Below are 16337 nucleotides of genomic sequence, written 5' to 3'. Positions count from 1 at the left end.
TCCAACAGTATCACTGAAGTCTTAGAAGCCATACCCCTTATTAACCTGGTCCGAAGGTGGGGTGTGACTTGGTCTCTATCTCCCTCTCCAAACTCATCTCTTGAACCCCCACAGCCCCATAGGTCCTGGTCACACTGATTCTTCTGTCAATTCCTGGAACACATTTGATTCATTCCAAAGCTTCTTCACCCCCAAAGCTTCTTTGCCCTTTGCCCATGCCTACCCCTTCTTTCATTCTTCAGCTCTTCCCTTAAATGTCACCCTGATGGAGGACTATCCCTCATCACTCTAGTCTTTCCTGTTATTTCCTATCACGAAAGGCTGCTTGTTTACTCCAAAGCATTTACGCGATTGCCGATATTTTGTTCACGCTCCAGTCTGTATCCATCTCCTGGAGGCAGCACCTCCGCACCCCTGAAACAGCGCTCGTTGTGTGGGGAGGGGCGATGCCTGTGCTGTCGGAACAAAGTTCCAGCGTGGGGAAAGGCAGGCCCGGTCACTTGGGCGGGAGGGGCGGTGGGGACGGAAAGGGTTCTTAAACGTCAGAGATCAACGGACGCTCGAGCGCATCAACCGAGAGCCTGGACCCTCGTGTCAGAACCCTGCGGGTCTAACAGAGCTGGGGCCCCACCGGCTCAGCCTCCTGAGGAAGCACGCGGCAAAAGCACAGGGGCAGCGATGAAGCATGGCCTCGGACAAGGCCCGTCGACCCGGGAGGTGAAGGGGGGGAGAGGACCCAGCAGCCGGGGAGAGAGACAGATAGGACTGCATCCCCGGGCTTGAGGCGCAAGGCAAGGCAGGGCCCCCGTCGCCTCGGGGACCACACCAGTGTCCCGAAGTGCGAGCCCGTCGAACGGGCGCCATGTCGCCTGTAGAAACCAAAGACGGAGCGTCCAGAAAGACTCAAGCCGCCCCGGTCCCAGGCTGAAGCCTGGTTCGCCTTTGGCTTACCTCAGCCGCGAGCCGCTCCAACAACCCGACCCCCGCAGCAACCGCGTCGCCACGAGCACCACAGCCGCCATCTTGCGTCTCCGCCCCTGCTTCTGTCGTCACTTCCGCTTCCGCCCGCGGATTCCCCGCCCCCTTGGGCGACAACCCGAGGCGTTCCGGCGCGCGCTTCCGGTGCTCGGAGCGGAAGCAGCGGCAAGAGGCTCGGAGGAGCGGGGACGGCCAAGCGGCAGGCGACGGGGGCGGGCGACACGGACCGCGGCCCGGGCGGAGCCGGGGCCATGGAGCCGCCGCTGCCGGGCTAGGCAGGTCCTGCCCCGCCTGGCCCGCGGCGATGTCGGGCTACCCGCGCCGCCCGGGCGCCACCCCGCTGTCCCGAGTCCGGAGCCTCGCCATTCCCGACGGTGAGCGGGGCAGGGGCCGAGTCCAGCGGTTCAGGTGGGCGGCGGCCGCCCCGGCGCGCAGTAAAGTCGCTGTTGTCGTTGCTTCCAGCTCCAGCGTTCTATGAGCGCCGGTCTTGTCTCCCCCAGCTAGACTGTGAGCGCCCCCATGGCAGGGACCTGGACTCCCCCTTCTTCGGCATTCGGCCGGCCTTTATGTGCTATGTGCCCAGCCCGGTGCTGGCTTCCGTGGGAGACACAGGTGAGAGACGAGGGCGCCGGCCCCGGGGACGCCTCCAGTTCCCGCGCCACCTGTGGCACCTCCGCTGCCGCAAGAGCTCGTCCATTGACCCAACAATGAGCACCGCGCTCACTGCGTGCCAGGCACTCGGAATTCAAAGGCGGAGTCCCCTGCTAGGAGCTCACAGTCTGGTTGTGGGGAGACCTCCCCCCAGACAGACAGTTCCAGTTCAGGATGGGTAGTGCCCAGGGAGCACAGGAGCCGGCCCGCTTTCCTCGTGGGGCTGAAGTGGGGGGGCCTTCACCCCAGTGGGCGGTGATTGGAAACGGAGCTGGAGCATTCCATCTGCCTCCACAGCCGGGATCTGGTTCATCCTCGTTCTACCCGAGCAGAAGTGCTGCTGGGTGCCCGGGGTGTGCGGGAGTGTTTGTGTGGCGCTGCCAGGGTCTGAGGACATTCGGGGGGTGTCACAAGACAAGAGGACACGCTCGCTCCGACTGGGCTTCAAAACCTACTGAGGAACCCCTTTCAGACCACAGATACCAGGGCCAGTCTGTGTGAGTCAGGCCATCTCCAGGGTCACAAGTCCGGGAGCTCGTGTTTTTTAAAGTTCTCTTGGCCCACCGGGCGCGGTGGCTCACGCCTGGAATCCCAGCACTTTGGGAGGCCGAGGCAGGTGGATCACGAGGTCAGGAGATTGAGACCATCCTGGCTAACATGGTGAAACCCTGTCTCTACTAAAAGATACAAAAAATTAGCCGGGCGTGGTGATGGGCACCTGTATGTCCAGCTACTGGGGAGGCTGAGGCAGGAGAATGTCGTGAACCTGGGAGGCGGAGCTTGCAGTGAGCTGAGATTGCGCCACTGCACTCCAGCCTGGGCAACAGAGTGAGACTCCGTCTCAAAAAAAAAAAAAAAAAAAGGTTCTCTAGAGGTTCTCTAGGCTGTGAGAACCACTGCAGTGGAGACTCCATGTGCAACAAAACCAAAACACAAATGTGAGGTCATAAAGACTTCCTGCCGTCATGGTGGGTGACATTGTTTCTTTGCAGATTTTGGCTATGAAAAGGGGAAATATTCTAAGCAGAGCCCGTCAGGAGCCCACGAGACACATTTTGGAGGTAGAGTAGTTCAGTCACCTTTTCTTCTTGTCTCCATCCAACACAGTGCCAGGCACGTGTCTGGTGGCAGGACTGTCGATATGACGGGCTACATGGTGTATCTGGAGCCCAAAAGAGCAGGTGGGGGTGGGATTTCAAGGGTTCAGTCTTGACCCTAGAGTAGGAGTGAGGTGCAAGGGCAGAAGAACCTGGGTGAGGGAACGTCAGGGAGTGGGGAAGTCCCACCTCAGGGGCTGGGGCCACAGGAGCCGGCATTACATGGGGCTCGCAGCTGGGAGGGCCAAGCGTGGCTGCTTAAGTCCCCGGAGGGTGGGAAAGCGGTGAGAGGGAGAAGAGAAAGGTGGGCGTTAGCTAGGTTACCTAAGTAGGAAAGTCGGGAAGAGGGTCAAAGAGCGCTGGATCCCCAGTTTTGCAGCACCTGAGGAACTTGTCGTTGCTGCTGCTGTTTGTTTTTTTGAGACGGAGTCTCACTCTGTCGCCCAGGCTGCGATCTCAGCTCACGGCAAGCTCCGCCTCCCGGGTTCTTGCCATTCTCCTGCCTCAGCCTCCTGAGTAGCTGGGACTACAGGGGCCCGCCACCACGCCCGGCTAATTTTTTGTATTTTTAGTAGAGATGGGTTGTCACCGTGTTAGCCGGGATGGTCTCAATCTCCTGACTTCGTGATCCGCCCGCCTCGGCCTCCCACAGTGCTGGGAGTACAGGCGTGAGCCACCGTGCCCAATCACCTGAGGAGCTTTGAGAGCTCCCAGCACAGGTTGACTTCACACCAGGGAACTGGGTGTGTGCAGTGGAGTGGCCTGGGTCGTTTTAAAGCTCCCCAGGGGAGTTTTAGTGGGCAGCACAGTGTGGGAGCAGGGGCCGAGGGGTGGAAGGAGAAGATTTTAAATGCAGACGCACGTCCGTGTCACTGCCCACTTTCAGCCACCTTCACGCTTTTTTTTGAGAGGGAGTCTCGCTCTGTTGCCCAGGCGGGAGTGCAGTGGTGCGATCTCGGCTCACTGCAAGCTCCACCTCCCGGGTTCACACCATTCTCCTGCCTCAGCCTCCGGAGTAGCTGGGACTACAGGCGCCCGCCGCCACACCCGGCTAATTTTTTGCATTTTTAGTAGAGACGGGGTTTCACCGTGTTAGCCAGGATGGTCTCGATCTCCTGACCTCATGATTCACCTGCCTCGGCCTCCCAAAGTGCTGGGATTACAGGCGTGAGCCACCGCGCCCGGCCTCCTTCACGCTTCTTAGTGCCACCTGAGTCATGGTAGAATGACGAGCGTGGCTACCCGATCTCACATGTGGCCATGCTCCGGAAAGACAGGTGAACAGGAAGGTTCCCTTTCAGCGCTCTTCAGTAGACTTTATGCATCTGTGATGTCTGTTATTTCAGATGACAAATTTGAAGATCTCGAAGAGGCAAATCCATTCTCCTTTAAAGAGTTTCTGAAGACCAAGAACCTCGGCCTGTCAAAAGAGGACCCGGCCAGCAGGATTTATGCAAAGGTAAATCCACGGCATTGTGGGTGATGGCTCCGCGGGACGTTTCTGTTCTGGCCTCTGCGGCTTCCTTTGGAGGAGATTGTGCACGAGTGTGGCAGGGCAGGACAGGCATCAGTGCTGGGAAGCAGCTCTGGGCCCAGAAGCTGCTGGGCTCCTTCCAGTAGATGAGATTGGGCCTTTCTTCGTGTTCCGAGGCAGAACAGAGAGAAAGGAAGATGCACTCCGAGTCAGAAGCATGGCCTCCACTGTTTTTTGTCTTTTTTTTTTTTCAGGAAGCCTCGAGGCATTCACTGGGACTTGACCACAACTCCCCACCCTCCCAAACCGGGGGGTATGGCCTGGAGTATCAGCAGCCATTTTTTGAGGACCCGACAGGGGCCGGTGACCTCCTGGATGAGGAGGAGGATGAGGACACTGGATGGAGTGGGGCCTACCTGCCGTCCGCCATCGAGCAGACTCACCCCGAGCGGGTCCGTGCCGGCACATCGCCCTGCAGCACATACCTTTCCTTTTTCTCCACCCCGTCGAGCTGGCAGGGCCTGAGTCTCTGCCCCCATGGGCATTGAGTGACACTGATTCTCGCGTGTCTCCGGCCTCTCCGGCAGGGAGTCCTAGCGCAGACTTTGCGGCTCATGGAGAGTCTCTGGGAGACAGGCACCTGCGGACGCTGCAGATAAGTTACGAAGCAGTAAGTGAGCCTTGCGACGCCCTCTGGCACAGCACCTGTCCGAGCAGCCTCTCCCAGGGAGAACCTAGAGCTACCCTGCCTCCTGGGTGGCCTGGTTTGATTTCCAGGACGAGACGACTTGCGTAACAGCCTGCTATCCACTTTCCCTTTGACTTTGCCTCTGGTTACACGTGTGAATAGAACCGGCTAAAGAGGACTGGTGAGCTAGAAGCTGTGAATTGGATGCAGTTGGGCACTTAAAGGGCTGTACCCTCAGGAAGGGCTGGCTGCAGTCGTCAGCTCAGGGACACCTTGCTAAGTAGTCTTAGAGGAGGAAAATTTTTTACAAAATTATAATCACCTAAAAGGTTGTAAGATGTGAGTAAAAAAAAATTTTTTTTAGCCGGGCGCAGTGGCTCACGCCTGTAATCTTAGCACTTTGGGAGACCGAAGCAGGTGGATCACGAGGTCAGGAGTTCGAGACCAGCCTGGCCAACATGGTGAAACCCCTGTCTCTACTAAAAATACAAAAATTAGGCTGAGCGTGGTGACTCCAGCCTAGGTGACAAAAGCGAAACTCCGTTTCAAAAAAAAAGAAAAAATTTTTGTTTTTTCCTGAGACAGTGTCTCACTGTGTTGCTCACACTGGAGTGCAGTGGCATGATCTCGGCTCACTGCAACCTCTGCCTCCCGAGTTCAAGTGATTCTCCTGCTTCAGCCACCCAAGTAGTTGGGACTGCAGGTGCCTGCCACCACTCCTGGCTAATTTTTGTATTTTTAGTAGAGACGAGGGCACCATGTTAGCCAGGCTGGTCTCAAACTGCTGACCTCAGGTGATCCACCCGCGTCGGCCTCCCAAAGTGCTGGGATTACAGGCGTGAGCCACTGCCCCGGCCTCTGAGTAAAATTAACTGGCATCTGTGACCACAGGTCTTTGAAAAGTGCCGGCCTCCGTGGTCTTCCTCTGTAGTGCGCTGCAGGTGGACGCTGCACTGACCCAGCCATCTCTGCTTATCAGGAGGCTCTAGAGCCAGACCGCAGAAGCGCACACCCTTTTGAGCGAGACATGCTGATTTTCTAATGAGGATGTTCTCTCTCCACAGCTGAAAGATGAAAATTCTAAGCTGAGAAGAAAGCTGAATGAGGTTCAGAGCTTCTCTGAAGCTCAAACAGAAATGTATGTAAGCTTTCAGTTAGGAATGCAATCCACAACATCTAACACAGAGGGAAATCCGTTTTTAAATGATAATGAAGTAATCAGAGTCGAACCAGATCTGGGTTTTATTGTATATAAATGTTCAGCATCCAACACATTTCTGTGTTGTGCATAAAAGTTTATTTTGAGATAGGGTCTTGCTGTGTCACCCAGGCTCGAGTGCAGTGGCACAATCATGGCTCACTGCCACCTTGACCTGCTTGGCTCCGGTGATCCTCCCGTCTCAGCCTCTTGAGTAGCTGAGACTACAGGTGTTTGCCACTGCACCTGGCTAATTTTTAAATTTTATTTTTGTAGAGACAGGGTCTCACGGTGTTGCCTGGGCTTGTCTCAAACTCCTCGGCTCAAGGAATCCTCTCGCTTCAAGCTCCTAAAGTGTTGGGATTATAGGCGTTAGCCACGGCATCTGGCAAAGGTTTATTTTAAACTTTAGACAAAAAGCCACCAGATTCCTTGTTGGAGCAGCAGTGCTGTGAGAGCCCCTCCCTGCACGCCTGCCTGGTAGCCGGCTGCAGGTCTAGACCTGAGGCTGCTGCCGCCGCCCCACTGTGCTTGAGGCCCATTCCGTCACAGGCTCTTAGCGGGTTTTATCTGGCTCATGAGGTATCTTTCTGTAGTCCTCTTAAAAGTAGCCACAGAAATTAACAACTCGGATTTTTCTTTAACAAGGGTGAGGACACTTGAGCGGAAATTAGAAGCAAAAATGATCAAGGAGGAGAGCGACTACCACGACTTGGAGTCGGTGGTTCAGCAGGTGGAGCAGAACCTGGAGCTGATGACCGTATGGGTTTCTTTCTTTCAGTCGGATGAGCTGGGTGGGGCAGGAGCGCTCCTGAGAAAGTGCGGCTGCCTTCAAGCAGCTGCTACAGCTTGCCCTTGGGAGCAGGGCCATGTGGCTCTCTGGGACCGGTGTCCCTTGACATCGCTGTCTCCCTGTGCCTGGGGATAGCTGGCCCATGAGGCCGTCTGTGGGGAGTGGGGGCAAACCAGAGCACAACCGCTGCACGGTGAGCCCTTCCCATGCGTGGTCTGAGATTGGAGGCGGGACTGGGTGGGGCACAGGGGCTGTGAAGGGCCACAGCCAGGTTGGGTGACCTCCTGCTCCCTGTGTTGAGGCCTGTGTCCGGTATTAATGTGAGGACATCAGTGATGCTTTTTGTGGGGTTTTTTTTTTTTTTTTGGTAACAGAAACGGGCTGTAAAGGCAGAAAACCACGTCGTGAAACTGAAACAGGAAATCGGTTTGCTCCAGGTAATTAAAGGAAAGGACTTCAGTGTTTTTTTTGATTTGTGGAATCACATAGGATCAGTTTGCTCCAGGTAATTAAAGAAAGGACTTCAGTGTTTTCCTTTGATCTGTGGAGTCACATAGATAATGAATTCAAGCAGACGGAGATAAAAGACTCTGCTGGGGTTTCCCCTGGGCCCAAGCAGAGAAAGGACTTCAAATGGGGACAGCACCTGCTTCCTGTCGGGGCCTGAAGCAGAGGGAGGCCCTGGAGTTCTGTTGGGACTTTGGGGTCTGGCATGGGGCGTCGACTTGGGAGTCCCTGTTTCCATAGAGCTAGGTGCTAGGCATATACTGGAGTGAAGGGGAAGCCGTTAAGCCCCCAGTCCCAGAGGCGAGCCCCTAGTTAGGCCAGAGCACCCGTCCTGAGTGCCAGGCCCCCACGGGTAAGTCCTCGCCTCGCTGGGGGGTGACTTTTATCCGGATTGCCTCGAAGCTGCTCTCTCCTTAGCCATAACCGTCCCCCCAGGCGCAGGTCTCCAACTTCCAGCGAGAGAATGAAGCCCTGCGGTGCGGCCAGGGCGCCAGCCTGACTGTGGTGAAGCAGAACGCCGACGTGGCCTTGCAGAACCTCCGGGTGGTCATGAACGGCGCACAGGCTTCTATTAAGTGAGTGCCTGGGAGGCACTGGGAAGCCTGGCAGGGAAAGGGGTGAGATTGGAGTGGTCGTCAGCGATACTGGGTGGGGGCCCAGGCTGACAGCACTGTGGCTGGAGGACCAGGGAGCCGCAGGGAGGGACGCGTGCTCAGTGGTCCCGATAGCTCTCTGGGTCACTTTGTGGACAGACCACAGGCTTTCTAACCCACCTCGTAGTGTCTGATCGGCCCACCTGGGAGGTGCAGACAGCCCCACCACCTGTGGACACTAAAGCTCTGAATAAAGGAAATAGTGGTAGTTTCCCTCCTGGTGAAAAAGCAAATTCCCAGAAGGCCCTTACTACTGTGCCTGGCTGGGGACATGCCAGCCACCATCACTGTGACAGTGGTGAGTGTCTGCCGCCCACTGGGCTGAGCTCTGCAGGGCGTGTTTGGCCCCCCAGAGCACTCCCTGTGTACAAGGGAGCCGTCTCCTGTGAAGTCAGGTATGGGTCTCCTCGAAGAGGAGCTAGGAGTGGAAAACGTGGTTCTCCCTTGAGCGCCTCCCTTTCTCCCAGGAATCCTGTCCCTTTCTGCCCCACAAACGCCACCGCTTTCTCCCTGGAACCCCTCCCCTTTCTCCCCCAGAACCCTGTCCCTTTCTCCCTGGAACCCGTCCCCTTTCTCCCCCAGAACCCTGTCCCTTTCTCCCCCAGAACCGTGTCCCTTTCTCCCCCAGAACCGTGTCCCTTTCTCCCCCAGAACCGTGTCCCTTTCTCCCCCAGAACCCTGTCCCTTTCTCCCCCAGAACCCTGTCCCTTTCTCCCCCAGAACCATGTCCCTTTCTCCCCCAGACCCTGTCCCTTTATCCCCCAGAACCGTGTCCCTTTCTCCCCCAGAACCCTGTCCCTTTCTCCCCCAGAACCCTGTCCCTTTCTCCCCCAGAACCCTGTCCCTTTCTCCCCCAGACCCTGTCCCTTTCTCCCCCAGACCCTGTCCCTTTCTCCCCCAGAACCGTGTCCCTTTCTCCCCCAGAACCGTGTCTCTTTCTCCCCCAGAACCGTGTCCCTTTCTCCCCCTGAACCGTGTCCCTTTCTCCCCCTGAACCGTGTCCCTTTCTCCCCCCAGAACCGTGTCCCTTTCTCCCCCTGAACCGTGTCCCTTTCTCCCCCTGAACCGTGTCCCTTTCTCCCCCTGAACCGTGTCCCTTTCTCCCCCAGAACCGTGTCCCTTTCTCCCCCTGAACCGTGTCCCTTTCTCCCCCTGAACCGTGTCCCTTTCTCTCCCAGAACCCCGTCCCTTTCTCCCCCTGAACCCCGTCCCTTTCTCCCCCAGAACCGTCTCCCTTTCTCCCCAGAACCGTCTCCCTTTCTCCCCCAGAACCGTCTCCCTTTCTCCCCCAGAACCCTGTCCCTTTCTCCCCCAGACCCTGTCCCTTTCTCCCCCAGACCCTGTCCCTTTCTCCCCCAGAACCGTGTCCCTTTCTCCCCCTGAACCCCGTCCCTTTCTCCCCCAGAACCGTGTCCCTTTCTCCCCCTGAACCCTGTCCCTTTCTCCCCCTGAACCGTGTCCCTTTCTCCCCCAGACCCTGTCCCTTTCTCCCCCAGAACCGTGTCCCTTTCTCCCCCAGAACCGTGTCCCTTTCTCCCCCAGAACCGTGTCCCTTTCTCCCCCAGAACCGTGTCCCTTTCTCCCCCTGAACCCTGTCCCTTTCTCCCCCTGAACCCTGTCCCTTTCTCCACCAGACCGTGTCCCTTTCTCCACCAGACCGTGTCCCTTTCTCTCCCAGGACCGTGTCCCTTTCTCTCCCAGGACCGTGTCCCTTTCTCCCCCTGGACCGTGTCCCTTTCTCCCCCTGGACCGTGTCCCTTTCTCCCCCTGAACCGTGTCCCTTTCTCCCCCAGAACCGTGTCCCTTTCTCCCCCAGAACCGTGTCCCTTTCTCCCCCAGAACCGTGTCCCTTTCTCCCCCAGACCCTGTCCCTTTCTCCCCCAGACCCTGTCCCTTTCTCCCCCAGACCCTGTCCCTTTCTCCCCCAGACCCTGTCCCTTTCTCCCCCAGACCCTGTCCCTTTCTCCCCCAGAACCGTGTCCCTTTCTCCCCCAGAACCCTGTCCCTTTCTCCCCCAGAACCCTGTCCCTTTCTCCCCCAGAACCCTGTCCCTTTCTCCCCCAGAACCGTGTCCCTTTCTCCCCCTGAACCCTGTCCCTTTCTCCCCCAGAACCGTGTCCCTTTCTCCCCCAGAACCGTGTCCCTTTCTCCCCCTGAACCCTGTCCCTTTCTCCCCCTGAACCCTGTCCCTTTCTCCCCCTGAACCGTGTCCCTTTCTCCCCCTGAACCCTGTCCCTTTCTCCCCCTGAACCGTGTCCCTTTCTCCCCCTGAACCGTGTCCCTTTCTCCCCCTGAACCGTGTCCCTTTCTCCCCCAGAACCGTGTCCCTTTCTCCCCCAGAACCGTGTCCCTTTCTCCCCCAGAACCCTGTCCCTTTCTCCCCCTGAACCCTGTCCCTTTCTCCCCCAGACCCTGTCCCTTTCTCCCCCAGAACCGTGTCCCTTTCTCCCCCAGAACCGTGTCCCTTTCTCCCCCAGAACCGTGTCCCTTTCTCCCCCTGAACCCTGTCCCTTTCTCCCCCTGAACCCTGTCCCTTTCTCCCCCTGAACCCTGTCCCTTTCTCCCCCTGAACCCTGTCCCTTTCTCCACCAGACCGTGTCCCTTTCTCCACCAGACCGTGTCCCTTTCTCTCCCAGGACCGTGTCCCTTTCTCCCCCTGGACCCCGTCCCTTTCTCCCCCTGAACCGTGTCCCTTTCTCCCCCTGAACCGTGTCCCTTTCTCCCCCAGAACCGTGTCCCTTTCTCCCCCAGAACCGTGTCCCTTTCTCCCCCAGAACCGTGTCCCTTTCTCCCCCAGACCCTGTCCCTTTCTCCCCCAGACCCTGTCCCTTTCTCCCCCAGACCCTGTCCCTTTCTCCCCCAGACCCTGTCCCTTTCTCCCCCAGACCCTGTCCCTTTCTCCCCCCAGAACCGTGTCCCTTTCTCCCCCAGAACCGTGTCCCTTTCTCCCCCTGAACCCTGTCCCTTTCTCCCCCCTGAACCCTGTCCCTTTCTCCCCCAGAACCCTGTCCCTTTCTCCCCCTGAACCCTGTCCCTTTCTCCCCCAGAACCGTGTCCCTTTCTCCCCCAGAACCGTGTCCCTTTCTCCCCCAGAACCGTGTCCCTTTCTCCCCCTGAACCCTGTCCCTTTCTCCCCCAGAACCGTGTCCCTTTCTCCCCCTGAACCCTGTCCCTTTCTCCCCCAGAACCGTGTCCCTTTCTCCCCCAGAACCGTGTCCCTTTCTCCCCCTGAACCCTGTCCCTTTCTCCCCCTGAACCGTGTCCCTTTCTCCCCCTGAACCGTGTCCCTTTCTCCCCCTGAACCCTGTCCCTTTCTCCCCCTGAACCCTGTCCCTTTCTCCCCCTGAACCCTGTCCCTTTCTCCCCCAGAACCCTGTCCCTTTCTCCCCCAGAACCGTGTCCCTTTCTCCCCCAGAACCGTGTCCCTTTCTCCCCCTGAACCCCGTCCCTTTCTCCCCCTGAACCCTGTCCCTTTCTCCACCAGACCGTGTCCCTTTCTCCACCAGACCGTGTCCCTTTCTCTCCCAGGACCGTGTCCCTTTCTCCCCCTGGACCCCGTCCCTTTCTCCCCCTGAACCGTGTCCCTTTCTCCCCCTGAACCGTGTCCCTTTCTCCCCCAGAACCGTGTCCCTTTCTCCCCCAGAACCGTGTCCCTTTCTCCCCCAGACCCTGTCCCTTTCTCCCCCAGACCCTGTCCCTTTCTCCCCCCAGACCCTGTCCCTTTCTCCCCCAGACCCTGTCCCTTTCTCCCCCAGACCCTGTCCCTTTCTCCCCCAGAACCGTCCCTTTCTCCCCCAGAACCGTGTCCCTTTCTCCCCCAGAACCGTGTCCCTTTCTCCCCCTGAACCGTGTCCCTTTCTCCCCCAGAACCCTGTCCCTTTCTCCCCCTGAACCCTGTCCCTTTCTCCCCCTGAACCCTGTCCCTTTCTCCCCCAGAACCGTGTCCCTTTCTCCCCCAGAACCGTGTCCCTTTCTCCCCCTGAACCCTGTCCCTTTCTCCCCCAGAACCGTGTCCCTTTCTCCCCCTGAACCCTGTCCCTTTCTCCCCCAGAACCGTGTCCCTTTCTCCCCCAGAACCGTGTCCCTTTCTCCCCCTGAACCCTGTCCCTTTCTCCCCCTGAACCGTGTCCCTTTCTCCCCCTGAACCGTGTCCCTTTCTCCCCCTGAACCCTGTCCCTTTCTCCCCCTGAACCGTGTCCCTTTCTCCCCCTGAACCCTGTCCCTTTCTCCCCCTGAACCGTGTCCCTTTCTCCCCCAGAACCGTGTCCCTTTCTCCCCCTGAACCCTGTCCCTTTCTCCCCCTGAACCGTGTCCCTTTCTCCCCCTGAACCCTGTCCCTTTCTCCCCCTGAACCGTGTCCCTTTCTCCCCCTGAACCGTGTCCCTTTCTCCCCCAGACCCTGTCCCTTTCTCCCCCAGAACCGTGTCCCTTTCTCCCCCAGAACCGTGTCCCTTTCTCCCCCAGACCCTGTCCCTTTCTCCCCCAGAAACGTGTCCCTTTCTCCCCCAGAACCGTGTCCCTTTCTCCCCCAGACCCTGTCCCTTTCTCCCCCAGAACCGTGTCCCTTTCTCCCCCAGAACCGTGTCCCTTTCTCCCCCAGACCCTGTCCCTTTCTCCCCCAGAACCGTGTCCCTTTCTCCCCCAGAACCGTGTCCCTTTCTCCCCCAGACCCTGTCCCTTTCTCCCCCAGAACCGTGTCCCTTTCTCCCCCAGACCCTGTCCCTTTCTCCCCCAGAACCGTGTCCCTTTCTCCCCCAGAACCGTGTCCCTTTCTCCCCCAGAACCCTGTCCCTTTCTCCCCCAGAACCGTGTCCCTTTCTCCCCCAGAACCCTGTCCTTTCTCCCCCCCGCCCCCTGGCAAACCCCACCCCTTTCTCCCTGGGACCTCTTCCGTTTCTCCCCCACAGAACTCTGTCCCTTTCTCCCTGGAACTCCTCACCTTTCTCCCCCCAGAACCCCTCCCTGTTCTACCCTTCCCCTGTGGAATGAGGCCTTCCCCCACCATGGAAACCCTCCCCATTCTTCCCCCTGGAATCCCTCCCCTTCCTTCCCCACCCTCCCCAGAATCCCTCCCCTCTCTCCCCCTCAGAACCTCCCCCCTTTTTCCCCATACCAATCCTTCCCCTTTTTCCCCCCCACCCCCCGCCATGGAAACCCTCCCCATTCTTCCCCCTGCAGACCCGCCCCTTCCACGCAGAACCTCTCCCCTTCCCCCACCCCTTGGAACCCCTCCCCGTTCTCCCCGACCTCCCCTGTGGAACCCCCCGTTTCTTCCCCTCCAGCCCCTCCCCTTTCTCCCCCCAGAGCCCCATTGCTGCCGAGTAGCTGCTGCCGCCCATCCTGGTATCCGTGCTTGCTTTCAGGCAACTGGTTTCCGGAGCTGAGACACTGAATCTCGTTGCTGAAATCCTTAAATCTATAGACAGAATTTCTGAAATTAAAGATGAGGAGGAAGACTCCTGAGGACCCCTGGGTGTTTTCAGCATGAAGCTCCGCGTATGCCCTGAGATCACCACCGCTTGATCTGAATGTGCAGTTGTGTCCTTAAATACGCAGTCTTCATCCAGAGTAAAGTGTTTATCGCAAGAGTCCAGTGTCGTGCCCTCAGCCAGTTCTTGGCCACCGCAATGGGAGCAGCCCTGGCCGAGCTGCCCCCGTGGTTTCTATGCAGCCCTTCGTGGCGAAATTCCTGCGGTGTTTACAGATTCTGATGAGCTCTTGAAGACACTGTCATGAAAGCCAGCGATATTAAGAAAAAGAGCGGTTCTGGAATCAGTGTTTTCCAATCCCATCCCAGAACATCAGTTGTAAGATAAGTACAATTGATTGTCCTTGCTTTCGTAAGTAGAACAAACACTAAATGCGCCTCTGAGGTGGCCACCCTGGGCAGGGACCTGTGCCTTCCGCCGACACTCAGGGCTCCCTCTGGCTCCCGGGTCACTCTGGTGGCCCCAGCGGCTGGTCCCTGTGGTCATGGCCCGAGTGCGGAGGGGCCACTGCATGGCTGCTGCTGTCCTCCCCCAGGACCCACGGGGACCGTGGCCACACATTCCGTGCTGTGAAGCTGTCCAGATGCGCCGCTTTGGCTGGGGGTTCTGGTGGATGTTTCAAGTAGCATTTTGTACAATGCAGTTTAGAATTCAGGAATTTCAAGTATGTGCAGAGCCCGCCCGCCCGGGTGTGTGAGGTCCTAGCTGTCTTTCTGACGGCCTCCCGCAGAGGGAAGTTGATGAACACTAAATGCCTTTTTGACTTTTTTCCTATAGAATTTTTTTTAAACTTTCTTTTTTCCTCCTGTTCCAAATGATAGTTTTTTTATTTAATAAATTCTGCAGTTGACCGCACTGTCTCTTCTCTGCTGACTTAGCTGGTCCTTGGAGAACATCGTGGCCTTCCACACCTCACTTGCTCTTGCCCTAACTGGTGCCTTGTGCTGGCAGGTTCTCGTCAGGTCCTCAGCCCTCAGGGTCAGGGGCAGACTCAGACCACTGCTGCCTGGGCCTGACCACAGGGACCCATACATGATGGACGTGTGAGTCATGCAGCTGCACATCTCAGAGCTGGACAGACCGGATTCTAGCGTTGGATCATCCTTGCAGATCACGTGGCTGAATTTTTCAAAGAAGGTGTCTGAACCGCTAGACCCCTCGTCTTAGCTACAGGCGAAAGCCAGAGCTTTCCAGCAGCCACTGTGGAGGGCCCTGCTGCCTGGCCCCGCGCACCTCCCGCTTCTGCCGGTTGGTGAAAGCAGGCTCTGGATTCTGCTAGCAGAGCTGACTTGAGACAGCGTGCTGTGGTTGGAAAGTGCCGGAATGAGGTTCTGAGTGTGCAGGCAGCTCAGGGAGCCCTGTAGCAGCAGGATGGGGACATCCCGCGAGGATGCCTCAGGCCACAGACCTTCCCTGAGGCCCTTCGGGGGAGAGCGTTTTATGGGTTGGGAGTCACAAAGGCCAGATGGCCAGGCAGGTCCCATCCACCAGATGCATGTGAAGCAGGGTGGTCCCCGGCCCTCATGCCAGCGGCTCATGGAGCAGATGGGGCCCAGGGAAGCGCGGTGGGGATGGGCATGTGGGTTTTGCACACCCCTCTCTTTTGTTGTCTGTGTTTAAAGTGTTTGATAGTAAGAAGTTTAAAAATGCAACTTATAGGCTGGGCGCGGTGGCTCACGCCTGTAATCCCAGCACTTTGGGAGCCGAGGCGGGCGGATCACAAGGTCAGAAGATGGAGACCATCCTGGCTAACACGGAGAAACCCCGTCTCTATCAAAAATATAAAAAATTAGCCGGACGTGGTGGCAGGCACCTGTATGCCCAGCTACTCGGGAGGCTGAGGCAGGAGAATGGCGTGAACCCGGGAGGCGGAGCTTGCAGTGAGCCGAGATCGCGCCACTGCACTCCAGCCTGGGCGAAAGGGTGAGACTTCCGTCTCCAAAAAAAAAAAAAAAAAAATACAACTTGCCTGCCTCTGCCTCCGGATTTCGAGCCCCGCTCAGGCAGGTCACCACGACACAAGGACTGGAACGAGGCGCTCGAGGAGCCCACAGCCGCCCGGTTCCATCCCCTCCATCTGTTTGTTGCCAATCCCTAGCTCCCAGCCTGGCCTCACCGGCGCCTAGCCCTTTGCCAGCAAAAGCCCACCTCCTGGGCAGACGGGGCAAACCCCCTTTATAGTTCTCCAGCTGGTGCCCCCAGCCCTCCACAGGCTGGAGTGGAGGCCCCCTCAACTGGCTGGGCCCAGGATGTCTGCAGCACCTCTGGTGCTTACAAGCTCTCAGGAACTGTAGGCCCCTGCCCAGCTCCCGGCTGAGTTAGCCCTGGCACGTTCCTGAAGGAATGAATACCCACTTAGGGGAGCTCCCCGGGGCAGTTCTCAAGGCCAGGACACCCTAGAGGGCCCAGAGGGTGGGCACAGGTGACCAGGGAAGCAAGTTCTGCGTGGTGTGGGCCCCCACCCTCTGGCCTCAGTCTCCTGCACGTGCCTGGAGCTCGGCCTGGCCTGGGCGGTCCTGAGCACGCAGGGCAGGCTCGGGAAAAGCCCTTCACGTAGACTTTCTCATCCGCTGCTTAACCAAACCCCAGGATGTCCGTTAACAGAGGATGAAACAGGCACAGAGAGGTCCAGCGGTGGCCACCGAAGGTCACAGCCAGTGAGGGCCGGTCTTCCGGGTCGTGACCAGGTGGCCGGGTGCCTGTCCTCGCCTGTCCCCTGCCTTGGGGTCCCGCGTCCACCCGCGTCCCTCCAGAGCACGCGGAGGCGGCCCCCAGGGCGGCCACGCGAGGGCAGCATCGAGCCGTTCGC

The 16337-nt window shown here is 58.2% G+C and overlaps 3 protein-coding genes across 3 annotated transcripts in view; 2 read left to right on the top strand and 1 right to left on the bottom strand.

The window, feature by feature from the left end:
- The window catches only part of PMPCA (peptidase, mitochondrial processing subunit alpha), a 102732-nt gene that overhangs the window by 12631 nt on the left and 73764 nt on the right, over positions 1–16337 (bottom strand). The window contains exon 2 of the mRNA XM_050760066.1: positions 952–1048. Coding sequence (XP_050616023.1) covers positions 952–1048 — 97 coding nt within the window. The remainder of the gene's footprint in view (positions 1–951; positions 1049–16337) is intronic.
- DNLZ (DNL-type zinc finger) overlaps positions 1–16337 on the top strand; it is a 314112-nt gene that overhangs the window by 253544 nt on the left and 44231 nt on the right. The window lies entirely within an intron of this gene.
- ENTR1 (endosome associated trafficking regulator 1) lies at positions 1183–14383 on the top strand. The gene is given in 11 exon segments (XM_050760513.1): positions 1183–1352; positions 1441–1590; positions 2622–2690; positions 4073–4185; positions 4455–4704; positions 4707–4870; positions 5953–6026; positions 6735–6846; positions 7254–7316; positions 7822–7961; positions 13403–14383. Coding segments are annotated over 11 exon segments (1305 nt in total). The 5' UTR covers positions 1183–1282; the 3' UTR covers positions 13503–14383.

This window comes from Macaca thibetana, chromosome 15 (assembly GCF_024542745.1).
Source record: "Macaca thibetana thibetana isolate TM-01 chromosome 15, ASM2454274v1, whole genome shotgun sequence".
NCBI classification, from domain to species: Eukaryota; Metazoa; Chordata; class Mammalia; order Primates; family Cercopithecidae; genus Macaca; species Macaca thibetana.
This window is presented reverse-complemented; position numbering and strand designations above follow the sequence as displayed.